A 14,461-nucleotide genomic window follows, 5' to 3' on the forward strand; every position below is an offset into this window, starting at 1 on the left:
ATTAAAACTTGGGAGTTTATGGCTCCTATAATTAGGCTCAGACCCTAAGAGTGTCCCTGTAGGTTGTTAAAGCTCTTGGAAGTGTTTAAGGGGAAGAACAGGGTTTATACCCTAACAGACATCCTATTTACTACTCCAAATACCGGTGTAAAGCAGGAACTAATTAAATATACTGGCATCATGTGGCAATATGTTCCTACTGTAGCTGTTTAAGGGCATCTGCTCACTTAAATACAATCAGTTGCTATTAAGGAGTCGTTTACCAAGTGCACGGATAACTTTCATGGCAAAGAAAAATCCCAGCTTCTAACAATGCATTTTCTCCAAAATTCAGCTCGTAATTTTCACTCAAATGCCTTAAGCCCAAGACAGAACTTATTATTTGTACATATCCACATTCCAAGATATATCTTACTTTCAGCACTTTCACGTAACATGTCTTAAAAAGTATTATTTGTCCTTTACAGAAATGGATTTAGCATTTAGTGAGATGGGACAATTTTCTACATAGTGGATTAATGCCTCCCAAAAAAAGTACATGTATGACACATTTTTAGCATTAGAAAAGTAGCTCTCCCACATGCTGCCCTGCACCCCACCTATCCAATTCCTAAAATGGAATTTAGGAATCAAGCCATTAAATCTTTACAGACTGAAAAATCAGGGACATCCTGTTGATAACCAAACAGACTAACAGCTGCTCATTGTTCTGAGAAGCATTTGTGCTGCGGAAGCAAATCTAGTACCAATGCCTTCTAAATGACCTACAGAAAACGATTAAAGGAAGAGTCACTGTTTTTTATTTTATTATTATTAGTTGGCAAATGAGCATTACTGGCAGAGTTTTTCCTGATGTCACTGGGTCAGCTACAAAATGAGTGTTGTGTTTTGGTTTTTTTTTTTTTTTTTGAACTATAAAAAAATCCTTCACTTGAGGCTGTGAATAAGCCAAATAAGTCAAACACACAAGTGAGGCACTTGAGAAAAAGAAATGGATAGTTTTCAAAATCCACTCAATCTAACAGTTTAAATCCTGCCAGTTCATAAACATTAACATATTTAATGGTTTAAAATATGAAGCCGTGGGCTTCCCTGGTGGCGCAGTGGTTGGGAGTCCGCCTGCCGATGCAGGGGACACGTGTTCGAGCCCCGGTCCGGGAAGATCCCACATTCCGCGGAGCGGCTGGGCCCGTGAGCCATGGCCACTGAGCCTACACGTCCAGAGCCTGTGCTCCACAACGGGAGAGACCGCAACAGTGAGAAGCCCGCCTACCACAAAAAAAAAAAAAAAAAAAAGGAAGCCGTTTATCAGAATTTCTAAAGTTTGTTCTATAAAAGTTCAGAAGTTAAAAATGGCCTTTGCTCAGGCACCAGATGCGGTGCTTCGTGAGAAGAGCTACACCTCTTAGCATGTAACTGACACTCCAAACAGAGATCTACGGACAGAAACTACTCTAACACACCTTTATACCCTTCTAGGAAACCTGGGAGCTCTGTGTAGGCTCAGGGGATCCTTAACTTCTTTGCCCTCCCACCGACTGCTAAGGCCCCTTTGAGGCTTCCAGGCAGCAAGGAGCCTTGTGCAAAGAACACACAGGCCTTGGAGTCAGAAAGGCTTGAGTTTCAGTTCCAGCTCTGTGTCTTGCTGGCTGTAAGATATGACCAAGACGCTCTCCCTGACCTAACTCTGGTCAGGTTCCTCCAAGCCCTCTATGCCTCGACTTTCAGTGTCCATCCTTGTAGGGCCTGTACCACCCAGTTGCAGCAAAAATCTAAGTCAGTCTTGAAACCCTCCATCCTCGATATCTGATCAAATTCTTCATCCCCACCCCCCACCCCCAAGTGATATCTGATGAGGCTGTCCTGCCTTCCGCAAGGATCCTGCTAGGTCTGTTTAACTAGAATCATCCCATGCCCATTGTTTCTGATGTTTCCTCTTAGTAATTTTCCATCCACTGACTCCCACTCTGCTCCTTGGCTATAAATCCCCACTTGACCACGATGTATTCAACTGAGCCCAGTTCTCTGCTGAGGTCTCTTTTCCCCTGCTGCAGTAGTTCCTGAATGAAAATCTGTTTTTATTGCTTTAACTACTATCCAGCTCTGGTTTTCTTGGACAGACCAAAGTTATGTTACTTGGTCTCTCTGAGCTTCAGTAACCTCAGCTATAAAATTGAAATAAAACCTATCTCACTGAGCTGTTGTGGGGATGAATACAGACTAAACAAAGATCACAACCCACAACTCTAGGCTATGATAAACAAAAAATACGTTTGAAAGGCCCTGTACTAGAGATTCCACCTCTAATGAATGTCAGCCAAGGCCATCCTAATTCAGTGTTCTGGAACTCCTACAGGATATTTTAAGAATTTATTTCCAGTCTGTTTTCCAAAAATCTGCAGCCACATATTTTAATATTATACGATAAGATAAAAAATATTCTGTGGCAGTTATAGGTACCTGGCTCTGGAGCCAGACTATCTCGACACTACTGTGTGATCCCGAACAGGTTATTTAACCCCTCTACCTCCATTTCCTCATCTCTGAAGTGAGAATAATAATAATATTATTATTATTATAGGTGTCGTCCTAAGGATGAAGTTAGCGAATACATGTAAAGCACTTAGAACATTGCCTGGCAAATACAGTAAGAGCGCAATAAAAATAGGCTATTCTTATATTCTCAATCATGGTATATAACTTACTTCTCCATTTCCTCTTCAGTGAAACTGTTGCAATGAAAAAAATTTTGAGGTTCGTTAAGAAATAGTAAAATATTACAGAATGTTTGGTTAAATAGGGCTAGAGGGCCCAAATGGCTAAAATGAAAACAGTCATCAAGTTTAGATGAAGAAATACACTGCTGACGAGAATATAAAATGGTACAACCACATTGGAAAATTGACTGGCAACATCTACTAAAGGTGAACAAAGGCATACCCCTAAATTGTCTAGAATTCCTAGGTATATAACCAACATAAATGCCCACAAAAAGTCATGCATTAAAATCTTTGTACCAGCAAATAGCAAACAACTGAAAACTGCATAAACGCCCATCAGCAGTACTGGGTGCAGTCACACAATGGGGCACTCCACAGTACTGAGTGACCAGTTACAACTAACTACACACAACACTAAGGGTGAGTTTCCCCAACATAATGTAAAGCGAAAGAAGCCGGACGCCAAAGGGTATATACACTGTATAATTTCGGTTATGAAAAGCACTAGGACAGGCTGGACTAGATGCTGTGATGCAACTCCCTGGTCCCCCCAGGAAGGAAGGATTATTCCCCCAGCTTTAGGAGTTGCCAACACAACGCCCAGCAGCTATCAGCCCTCCTTAGAAACTGCCTCTGTGGAAAAGAGCAGCAGTGCCCAAAGGCATCATGCCCTTCTTGTGCAACTCAGAACATCTCTGAAGGGCCTTTCCAGAATTCCACATGGGGTCAACTGAGGCTTCCACTGAGACTGAACTGCAGCTCAACTTCTCCCCCTGCCCAATCTTGCTCCCTTCCTATCTCTTCTCTTCCACAAGCGTTGATCCCAAGAGCCATCCCTGATACATTTCCTGAACGCTAATCTCTCACTCTTATTAGAGTCTGCCTCCCAAAGTATCCAACAAGCAAATGAGATCTACGATGTGAGAAGCGAGAACAGTGACGACTACCGTGGGGAGAGCAGGTAATGACAGGAGACGGCAGGAAGGAGACCATCTAGGGTGCTGGTAAAAGGCTTTTTACCTATCTGGGTGCTGGTCCTGTGACTGTTCAAATGGGAAAAATTCATTTAATTGTAAACCTATGAAATATGCACTTCTTCCTACGTATATTATACTTCAATACAAAGTTAAAAGAAAATAAGGCAAATAAAAAAATGATGAGAATGGGACAGAACCTTAAAGAATATTTAGTCTCACCTCCTTGTGTATCCCTTAAATAACCCTCTTCTGTGCACTTAAACATAGCTCAGCAAAGTCTAACCTGCTATTACAGACCAGCTGGTGACAAACCAGGCCAAGAACAGGCCCAGGCTTCGACAACAGCCTGTGTTGTCTTGACCAGACCACACTCTTGTGGGTAGGAACAGGAGTCAAATCCGAGGCCGGGGAAAGGCCTGCTGCAGCCGGCTCACCTCGCTGTCAGCTTTGCCTTGCAAGGAGGGAGACTCTGAGGTTAGCCGAAATGCAAGCAACCCAAAGGCACCTTTAGGTACCTTCACCTTTGAATCTTGAGAAACACACCTGGCTCTGAAATCAGAACGCTTAAAAATGTTTCTAGTGTAGACAAAACAGCATGCTTGACCCTTTGTGGTGTTATCTCAAGAAAGGCCTTTCTCTCTTACCATAGCTTTCTGTTTTGTTTTGTTTTTTGATTAGTTAATTAATTAATTTTGGCTGTGTTGGGTCTTTGTTGCTGCGCTCAGACTTTCTCCAGTTGCGGCAAGCGGGGGCTAGTCTTCGTTGTGGGCATGGGCTTCTCATTGTGGTGGCTGCTCTTGTTGCGGAACATGGGCTCTAGGCGTGCGGGCTTCAGTAGTTTGCGGTACAAGGGCTCAGTAGTTATGGCTCACAGGCTCTAGAGCACAGACTCAGTAGTTATGGCACATGGGCTTAGTTGCTCCGCGGCATGTGGGATCTTCCCAGACCAGGGCTCGAACCCGTGTCCCCTGCATTGGCAGACGGATTCTTAACCACTGAGCCACCAGGGAAGTCCCATCTGGCTGCTTTTATTATTTATCTATCCCTTCATTGCCTCCTCCTCAAAAGCAGCTTTTAGTTTATTTAGGTAATAAAATGTCACATCTTCCCCTTTTACATAGGGAATAAAAAACACAAACAGGACAAAATATGTCCTCAATAGGGAAGATAAATTCCTTCATTTGCTTCACTGGCTCTTAATGAGATTATTGATAAACTCATTCCTGACCCTAGATTCACCTGCATCATTCCCACAGTGAAAAGCACTTACCCTATAATTCTGGAAAACTTCAGTCCAAATGATTCCCTTAAAATGATGATGATGAAGACAGCACCAAAAAAGCTGAGAAACTATTGGAACGAAATTGTTACTTTATTTCCAAAATAATTTAGTTCATTGAGATGTAAGAACTAAAGACCATGGTGGTCTCTGGGAAACTAAAAGGGCTTTTGGTGCCCAATTCTTATGAACATTTTATACCAACAACCAGGGAAGAATATGAGGAGTTTCACCTCATATGGAAGTTCTAATGCATTATTTAGGCTGGATCCAAGTAAGAGTCAAATACATTGTAATCTTTTAACTTGTTGTTATTGTAGTTTTCTGTCAGTATTTCTTAAAGAGTTGCACAGCCCCACAACTAAGGTCCAATAAAAATTTTTAGGCTTGCATAGCACAGGGAGATCAGCTCGGTGCTTTGTGACCACCTAGAAGGGTGGGATAGGAAGGGTGGGATAGGGAGGGTGGGAGGGAGATGCAACAGGGAGGGGATATGGGGATATATGTATACGTATAGCTGATTCACTTTGTTATACAGCAGAAACTAACACAACAATGTAAAGCAATTATACTTCAATAAAGATGTTAAAAAAACCCACAAAATTTTAGGCTTGATCCCAAAGAATAGCCAAACACACTTGTATTTCCTTTTAAACTTTGTTTTTGAAGGAAGATATCACAGAGTATATACAACTAAATTATTTAATTCTTTCTAAAAGGGTTTGCCTCACAGATAAATCTAAGTAAATTCATCTCCCTTCAAGGCAGGGATGAAAAAGAATGCAATAATAACATGCATTCCATTCTCTATCTTAAACACTCAACAAGAAGCTGGCTAGGAATTTCCCACACACTGTTTTTTAGGTCATTTATTCATTTATTCAAACAAATATTTTTGGAAAGCCAACTCTACTTTGAAGCAAAAACCTAATTAACTCCTCTTCCTTACATATGGTTATAAAAAGATCTCAAAACCTCCCTTTTGACCACTAAGTAGAACTCGAAAACTCTCTTCCACCCCATAACAAGAAGCAATTTTACTTCCTAACCCTATTAGTCCTTCAATAAAGAACAGGTGAAGAATGTCTTCTGAATGTTTTTTTGAAAAGATACCATGCTTTCCTTCCCACTGAAATACCAGAAGCAAAAGTCAGACCAAATCTGTCCCCTGGGAAGAGTAACTCTGGACTTTGCTAAAGGGATAAGATGAGTGTTATCAGATCTGTATAACATGGTCAGACAAGAGCCTGTGTCACACCTTTCCAAGCTCGCCCATGCGAGCATGCCTTGTGTTTAGAATAGACCTACAGATGAGAGAAAAATCAAAAGTCAGGTCTGTTGTTGACACCTGCTGTGTCAGTAACAGTGGTTCAGCACTGCTGCTGTGAATACCTCAGTTGGTCCAGCATACATCATGGGAGACGGGAAGATGGCCACCACTGTGGTTTCAGGATTCAGGACTCCTTCCTCCAGCACTGCAGCATGCTGCTTCATACGCCACATCAGAGGAACATCATCGTCCTTTGTCCAGCCACCAAGAGGGTGAAGGAGAAGGACAGGGCGCCGGTAGCCCCTCTCTAGAAGTTGCTTATGGGTATCCTGCATTAATAGAGCATGGCCATTGTGCACCGGGTTGCGTAACTGAAATGCAAAGACAGCATCTGAAAGAGAATATTCAGAGTTAATAATAGTCCTTTTCTAACAGATTACCTTCCAAAGGATAAGCAATGCTTCTTGAAGCTTGATGCTTAGGATAAAGCAAACACGCATGCTCAGAATCAGAAACTGGTGAAAAACATGTACTGCGCTGACCATTTACTCCAAGGCAACACGATACAGTAATTATTACTTTACAAATCTTACAAGCCTGAGCGTGTGTCACATAGTAGTGATGGATTTATAACAATTACTTTCTGAATTCATGGGCAACCTGAGAATGATAATCAGACTTTCTGGCCCTAACATCTCGGTTCAACTGCTTGCAGTGGATCTAAATTCTTGGTCTATGCCTTAATTACCCATCAAGTCAATCCTGCCGTTGGATCTAAGATACTCCTTTATTGAAGGAAGACAGAAAGACAGAGATATGTAGAGTTTAAAAAATTTACTTACTACCAAAGTAAGCTCATTTATACTGATTACTCTGCTTGACTGGAACCCAATGTTGTTTTGTGATGCCAGGTCTCGATTTTGGATTATAGTTTAGCAACAACAATATCCCTTACAAGGACCGTTGCTATTACTCAAATGTTGAAAACTGCTGGATTAATTAAACTGGTTAACTATGTAACATCTGATTACAACGCTGGCTTCGCTCCTACATGGGGCTCTTGCTATCAGAAGACCTTTCTTAGAAGGCATGCTTCCTTGGAGTCATAGAGTAATTTCACAGAACAGAGTAACAATGCAGTTAGAGGAGCTCTGTATTTGATGCCCTCACAATATCTGATACATCATCACGCCCTGTTGATCCAATCTTGACCCAGAGAGGAACAACTTCCTCTTCCTGCATAATTTCAAGCCGAATAGTACAACATCCCCAATCTATTCTCAGTTCTGACCCTCTTCTATCACCGTGACAAAAGGCACAGAAAGAAAACTATGGCACCCTACTTGACCAGGAGATTTTTGGGGACACATCCTGTGATATTCCAAGATTTAGAGCATTTTCACTATGCTTTGAAGTCCTCAAGTTACCTTTTCTTGAGAAACAAGGCTGGTTTTCACCAAAGAAATAGCTGCTAGCTTTTATCTGCTAGTTTCAGCATGCTGCAAATACTGTCAGATGGTGATTTTTTTCTAATTCCATCATTCCATCCACATTTATTAGTTGAATTTCTACTATAAGTTAGAGTTTCCACTTCTCCTCCTTATATGACATAAGGTACAAAAAAGAAGTCTTGATACAAATATGTGAGTATTTAAAATTATGCTGCTTTAAGGAAAGGGGAGGAGGGGTACAGACCAGAAAGTTTCTCTATCCTTCTGAAATCACTTCAAATTTTGGATATAGTATATGGATATCAAAAGATTTCAAAACATCCCTTTTAGCCATTAAGTAGAACTCCAGAACTCCCCTTCCCCAAGACCAAGAAGGAATTTTACATCCTGACTCTATTATACTCCAGTCCTTCCAAAAAAGAACAGACGAAGGCTGTCTCCTGCATATGAGCACTGAGGCTGCTCCATTTAGGGGCGATTACTGCCTGAACTGAACCTGCATTCTGATTCCGGCCTACGTCTCATCAGCAAGTTTAGTGCTCTCCCCTCTCTTCCCTTCCCTTTGTACTGCCCATTCTTTGTAAACAGCCTTGAAGCACAACAGAGACACTTACTAAGCATTAATAAATCCTACTTCTGGGCTAATGTGAGTTACTGCACTGATGGAGAGGTTGGGGGCGAGGAAAGAGAGTAAGAGGACTCTGGCCCAGCACAAGCCTGTAGCAGCAGGGCCGAGGAGATGCCTGCGTGGTAGGGGCAAACAGGGCCAGGGCTGAGAAGACAGCTCATTTGCCTGGGAGCGTAAACAGAGCAAATAAGAACAAATAAGTAAATAGGAGAATGGCAGCCAGGATTCTCACTGTAGGAGAGGAGGCAAAAATACCAAAAAGAAGAAAGGCTAGAAAACACCGCGTGGTATTGGATTAGGGTTGAAAATGGCAGCGTGACCTCATGGTTTTCAGCTACACAGACAGATATACACAGGAACACATATAAATGTGTGTGAGTGTATGTGCTTATGCACATTTCTTGGTTCTGTCCGCGGAAAGGTCCTACGAGCAATGACTACCCAGTGGCAATGAGCACAGCTAAAGCCCAAATCTTACATTCTAAATACTATTCCTCACTTAAAGCAGGGTTCCTTGGCAAAATGGCCAATTCTAGGGCTAGGGCACGGAAAGTACAACATGAGCTGGAACGCCTTCTGTGTCATAAGGAAAGGAAGTGCTCAGAGAACAACGAGGACTTGTCAAAAGGATACAGCAACCAGTCTGACACGGTCCCAAAGGCCAACCTAGGACAAGCTAAATATCAAGTAAATAATAATATTAATGGATTGTAAATCACCGAGTAAAATAGGAACCTGTAAATCCAGAAAGAATAGAATAAATGAAAAAACCAACGGAGGAGAAGTGGAAACTCTAACTTACAGGAGAAAGTCAACTAATAAACGTAGATGGAATGATGGAATTAGAAAAATCACCATTTGGCAGCATCTGCAGCTTGCCAAAACCAGCAGATAAAAGTTCGACGACAAGGGGATATTTATGGAGTCTCAAGATCTCTGCCCCCAAACACCTGTTAGTACATACAAAATAATTTGTTAACTTCACAGCACAAAAACCTGGTAAACGTGATCTTAAATGATAAAAGTTAACTTGGAAAAAGTTAACCTCATCTGTAATGGGACAAAATCAAAATTGTGAGCCACCAAATATGATGCACCAAGAATTCAGCATTGTTTCCTGCAGGATTCCTGACAAAAATGTGTAACTGGAACCTAATCGTGAGGAAACAGCAGATAAACCCAAACTGAGAGACAGTCAAGAAAGTAAACGACATGACTATTCAAAAATGCCAAAGTTGTAAAAGACACGACAAAGACTCAGCGACTGTTCCCAATGAAGTAGACTAAAGAGACATGACTGACCTCCTGAACCAGGAAGGAAAGGTGGCAAAGAGAAGATTTTAGTTGTCATTGTTGGTTTTGTGATAAAAGACATTATTGGGACAATGGCATGATGTGAGTGAAGTGCACAGATTAGACAGTATTTTATCAGCGGTATCTTCCTGAGTTTGACGAGCACACTGAGGTTAGGTAGGAGACTGTCCTTACCTTCAGGAAATACATATGGAAATAACTAAGGAGTAATGAGGCATCATGTCTGCAACTTTCAAAGAAAGTGAGAATGAGAAAGCAAAGAAGTATAGTGTTAATTACGGAAACTGGGTGAAGAGTATAGGAGTTCTTGGTACTATTCTTGTAAATTTTCTGTAAATTTAAAATTATTTCAAAATAAAAAGTTAAAAAACAAAGTAAAAAATTATGACAGGAGACACGTGAACTGGTTATAACATGTAGATTTTATTTAGATCCTGATTCAAACAAACTATAAAAAAAAGAAATGTGACTACTATGAAATTATCAGAAATATAAACACTGACTAGATATTTGATAGTATTAAGAAACTATTGATATTATTATTATTTAGGTGCAAAGTGATATCATGGTTGTATTTTTTAAAGTCCTTACCTTTAAGAAATACTTTCTGAAATATTTAGATGGTAATGACATAGGGTTTGAGATTTGCTTCAGAATGATATGCAGAGATGCAGTGGGGTAGGTAGGGGTACAGGTGAAACAAGAGTAGCCAAGAGTTGGTACCACTGAATTTGGGTTAAAGGTATATAGGGATTCATTCACACTATTGTATCTACTTACAGATTAAGTAGCATATGTTTCAAATTTTCCCTAATAATTTTTAAAAGAGAAGATACATGTAGAAGCAGCACTGCTTTGGAACATGATATTTACGGGTTCAAGTTACAGGTCTAACAATTTTTAACCATGGACTGTGGTCTTTAAGGACTTAATTTCACTTCTGACATCTTCGTAGTGGGGATGATACTAAGGTTACTGTTATGAAGATAAAATAACATAAAGTACCCAGCACGGTGAGATGTACGGTGCAGTCACTTAAAAATCTAAGTTCCTTAAGACAATTCATTAAAAAAAAAAAAAAAAAAAAACACCATATCTAAAAGTTCCTGGCAGGAAATTGAACCCACTGTTCTACTGGTGACTCAAGGTCTACTCTAGTACGAACTAACACTCCAGTGAGTGTTTCCAAGATGAGGGTGCATTAGCTCTGTGCTGCAATATGCAGCCTTTGCCTTCCTTAATCAGGAACAGGTGCCTAACTGTGAATAGGACCCCTGGGTAATACATCTCAGGTGTATGATGACTACATTCCTAGACTCCACTCAGGTCAAACCTGATTGTGTAAAACTGCCATTTAGCAAGATTATTTATATGAACAGCATGTGCAAAAGGAAACATAAATAAATTCTGTCTCAAATATACGTATTTCACAGATTCTAATAATTCATCTACCTAGGTTTCCTTTCCAAAAAGAATTAATCTAGCTCCACACTGGACATTTAACAGATAAAGTTAAGACGAATGACTTATTAAAAGTTTCCATTAGCAGCACATAAAGGATTTTGCTGCCAAAATTTCTTCCAGGTAGAATTATTTCCTTATTATCAGTTCCATTCAGAAATCCAATGATCATTTGCTCTGTCTGCCCATTTTTTCTTGCCAATATTACCAGGTCTTTCCTAAACTTCCAGCCTTTTCAATCCCTTGTAACTATTTATCAATGAATTACACAAATGGCTTTAACTGCCTGTAGCTCCAGACTGCATTTTCATCCCTACCATCTGGTTTCCCCACTAGAGAACTTATGTGGATGAACGATGTAATGGAAGCACCTGATCCACTGGAAGCTTACATTCCCAAGGTACTGTCCCAACTAACATAACCCAGTATGCATCACCATTACATTTTCCTCCAACAATTTTCCATCAAGGATGGAAAAAGAATAATGGGCCACTATGGACCTGGGGCCACTGATACTTAGAGCAACTTTCAGTAATTCTTCACATTCTCATCCCCATTTTCTAAAGGACAAGTGAATTCCCCGTTGTCACACCATAACTGGTAGAAAATACTTGTCTTTTCGCTTATAACTCTTTATGGATTAGTTTAAGACTGCTTTACCTGAGAGCAGGGTTTCAACCGTGTTTGAAAATGGGACATTATCTTCAAAATGACTGGAATTTAATATTAACATTTATGATTTCCATTTCTTTCTAGCCTTCTGCCGCCATCCCTGGGAAAGGACCAGGAATTCCGTAATTGTGATTTACAGAAATTACACTGGGAAGCTGCTGATGCCGTGCACAAAACAACCTTTTTCCTTCAAGAGCTAGAGTGAATATTTTACGCTTTGCAGGCTATGGGGCTTCTGCTGCAACTACTCAACCCTGCCGAGCAATGCAAAACCAGCCACAGACGATGCATAAGTGACTGTGGATATTTCCCAGTAAAACTTTATTTACAAGAACTGGCAGTGGGCCAGATTTGGCCTGCAGGCTGTGGTTTACCAACCTCTGAAAGACAAATGAAATTCGGGTGATGGAAGTAAGAGCACTGCGACCGAGACGCCTGGTGTGAGCAGAAGTGTGGAGGCAGCAAGGCAGATAGATGCGTCTGAGGACACAGAATCATCCATCTTGTCAAAGACGGACACAAAGCCTAGCACGTGATATCATGCAGAATTTTGAATGATAGGTTAGGAGGGATACTGTGTTCCAAACAGAGGTTGTGAGTTAATCAGTAATGTTGCCCAGAAAATTAGGCTAGTAGACTGTGCGGGACTGAGGCGGGGGAGGGTCAGTGGGCGGAGTGGGGAGACAGCAAAATCAGAAGACTGTGGCGCAGAAACGAGCTCCCATATTTTCCATATAAAATAAACCATCCACCAACTTCCATTCTCCCCACTCACTCAATCTATTCCTCCCCCAGGATACAGACAGGCTAGTCTGACCAATCACAACCTACACAGTGGGAATGGGGTCACAACGGCAGAGACTGGCGCTGCCCGCTCCCTCAAACCCCTCCCCGGTGCTGAGGTCACTGAGTAGCGCTCTATGTGTTACTGACTCACAGATCTACGTCATCTGACCGAAACTCCCCTAAGCTCCAGACCGTCTCTCCACCTGCCTCATAGCACTCCACGGGCACCTCAAATCACCTCCTGCCAGCCTCCTTCTGTACCTCTGGTCCTCCTCCACGACCTCTGAGAGCAGGCACCACTACCCACTGCAGAGTCTTAGACTCCGGAGGACCACTGCCGTCCTCCACACGCAGTGCATCACTCTGCTCCCTAAACCTCACTAAACCCTGCTTTCTTCACTCCCTGTGCCCACATCAGCCCTTCATCCCTGCTTCATGAGACAACTGGTCCCCCCCGCAACCCCATCTAGCCTCCATCCAGCAGCCAAAGCAGGCAGGGGGGCAGGGAAGAAAGGAGTTGGGACAGGATGAAAATTCTGTTTTAGATACACTGTCCTGGGGGGACAGTGAAACTGGTCCTGCCCCCAGGAGCTTACAATCTAGTCAGAGGAGGAGAAGCAAACATTCACTAATCAGAGAATAAATCCATGTTAGAAAGAATATACTGCCTTCAGCTCCAAGAGGACATGATTAGATCTTTGTTTTCAGAAGCTAAGTCTGGTGACAATGTGAAGGATAAAGTGATGGAAGAAAAGAACAGGAATGGAGTCACTCCTTCAACTAATTCCTTCCTGCTCTGCCACATGGTGAGTATGAAACCCCTGCCAAACCCAAAAGGTACTCTCCTGTTTTAAAGTCCTGACCTCTCTGCTGCCTCTGACATTAAAAAAAAAAAAAAAAAAAAGGCTATGCCACTGTCTTCATAGCCTCGAGGCCTGTTAACCATGGCACCAACCTTTTCTATTTCATCTGCCTCTTTATGCTTTTTCTTTAGTAAAAACCATGAAACACTGAAGAAAACTTGGAGGGGAAAAACCACCCCAAATGCACTATCTTTTTTTTTTTTTTTAAACATCTTTATTGGGGTATAATTGCTTTACAATGGTGTGTTAGTTTCTGCTTTATAACAAAGTGAATCAGCTATACATATACATATGTTCCCATATGTCTTCCCTCTTGCGTCTCCCTCCCTCCCACTCTCCCCATCCCACCCCTCCAGGCTGTCACAAAGCACCGAGCTAATATCCCTGTGCCTTGCGGCTGCTTCCCCCCAGCTATCTACCTTACTACGTTTGTTAGTGTGTATATGTCCATGACTCTCTCTCGCCCTGTCAAAACTCACCCTTCCCCCTCCCCATATCCTCAAGTCCGTTCTCCAGTAGGTCTGCGTCTTTATTCCTGTCTTACCCCTAGGTTCTTCATGACATTTTTTTTCCTTAAATTCCATATATATGGTGCACTATCTTAATATAACTGTTTTTGGGGTTTTGCGTAGTCTCCTAGTTTTTCTCCTTATGCACACGTTTTTACACAGATGTGATCAAATGTGTATGACGTTTTATATTCTGCCTGGCCCATTTTGGTCTAGTCACCTGTTTCTGACATCCTGTAGTCCTCTCAGAGCCACAGAGTTCATTGCTGGGTCCTAGGAAATTCTTTCTTTACGTACTCATTCAGGAAACTTACCCCACTTCGCCTGGATTCAATTACCAGGCGCATACAGATGGCTTCTGTTAGCTGCATCCCTAAGTCCGGAGCTTCCGACTCATCAGTTACAGAGACTTATTACTAACAATGTTTCAATAGACGCTGCTCATTACCACCCCACCCCTCAATTCCTTCACCTTCACTTACCACCCTCACATCTCAAGCCAAAAGCAGGTCCAGCTGCTGAAACCTGCAC

The 14,461-nt window shown here is 41.7% G+C and overlaps 1 protein-coding gene across 1 annotated transcript in view; it reads right to left on the reverse strand.

The window, feature by feature from the left end:
- PAPSS1 (3'-phosphoadenosine 5'-phosphosulfate synthase 1) overlaps positions 1-14,461 on the reverse strand; it is a 109,866-nt gene that overhangs the window by 26,767 nt on the left and 68,638 nt on the right. The window contains exon 10 of the mRNA XM_065877143.1: positions 6,369-6,637. Within this exon, the coding sequence (XP_065733215.1) occupies positions 6,369-6,637 (269 nt within the window). The remainder of the gene's footprint in view (positions 1-6,368; positions 6,638-14,461) is intronic.

This window comes from Phocoena phocoena, chromosome 5 (genome assembly GCF_963924675.1).
Source record: "Phocoena phocoena chromosome 5, mPhoPho1.1, whole genome shotgun sequence".
NCBI classification, from domain to species: Eukaryota; Metazoa; Chordata; class Mammalia; order Artiodactyla; family Phocoenidae; genus Phocoena; species Phocoena phocoena.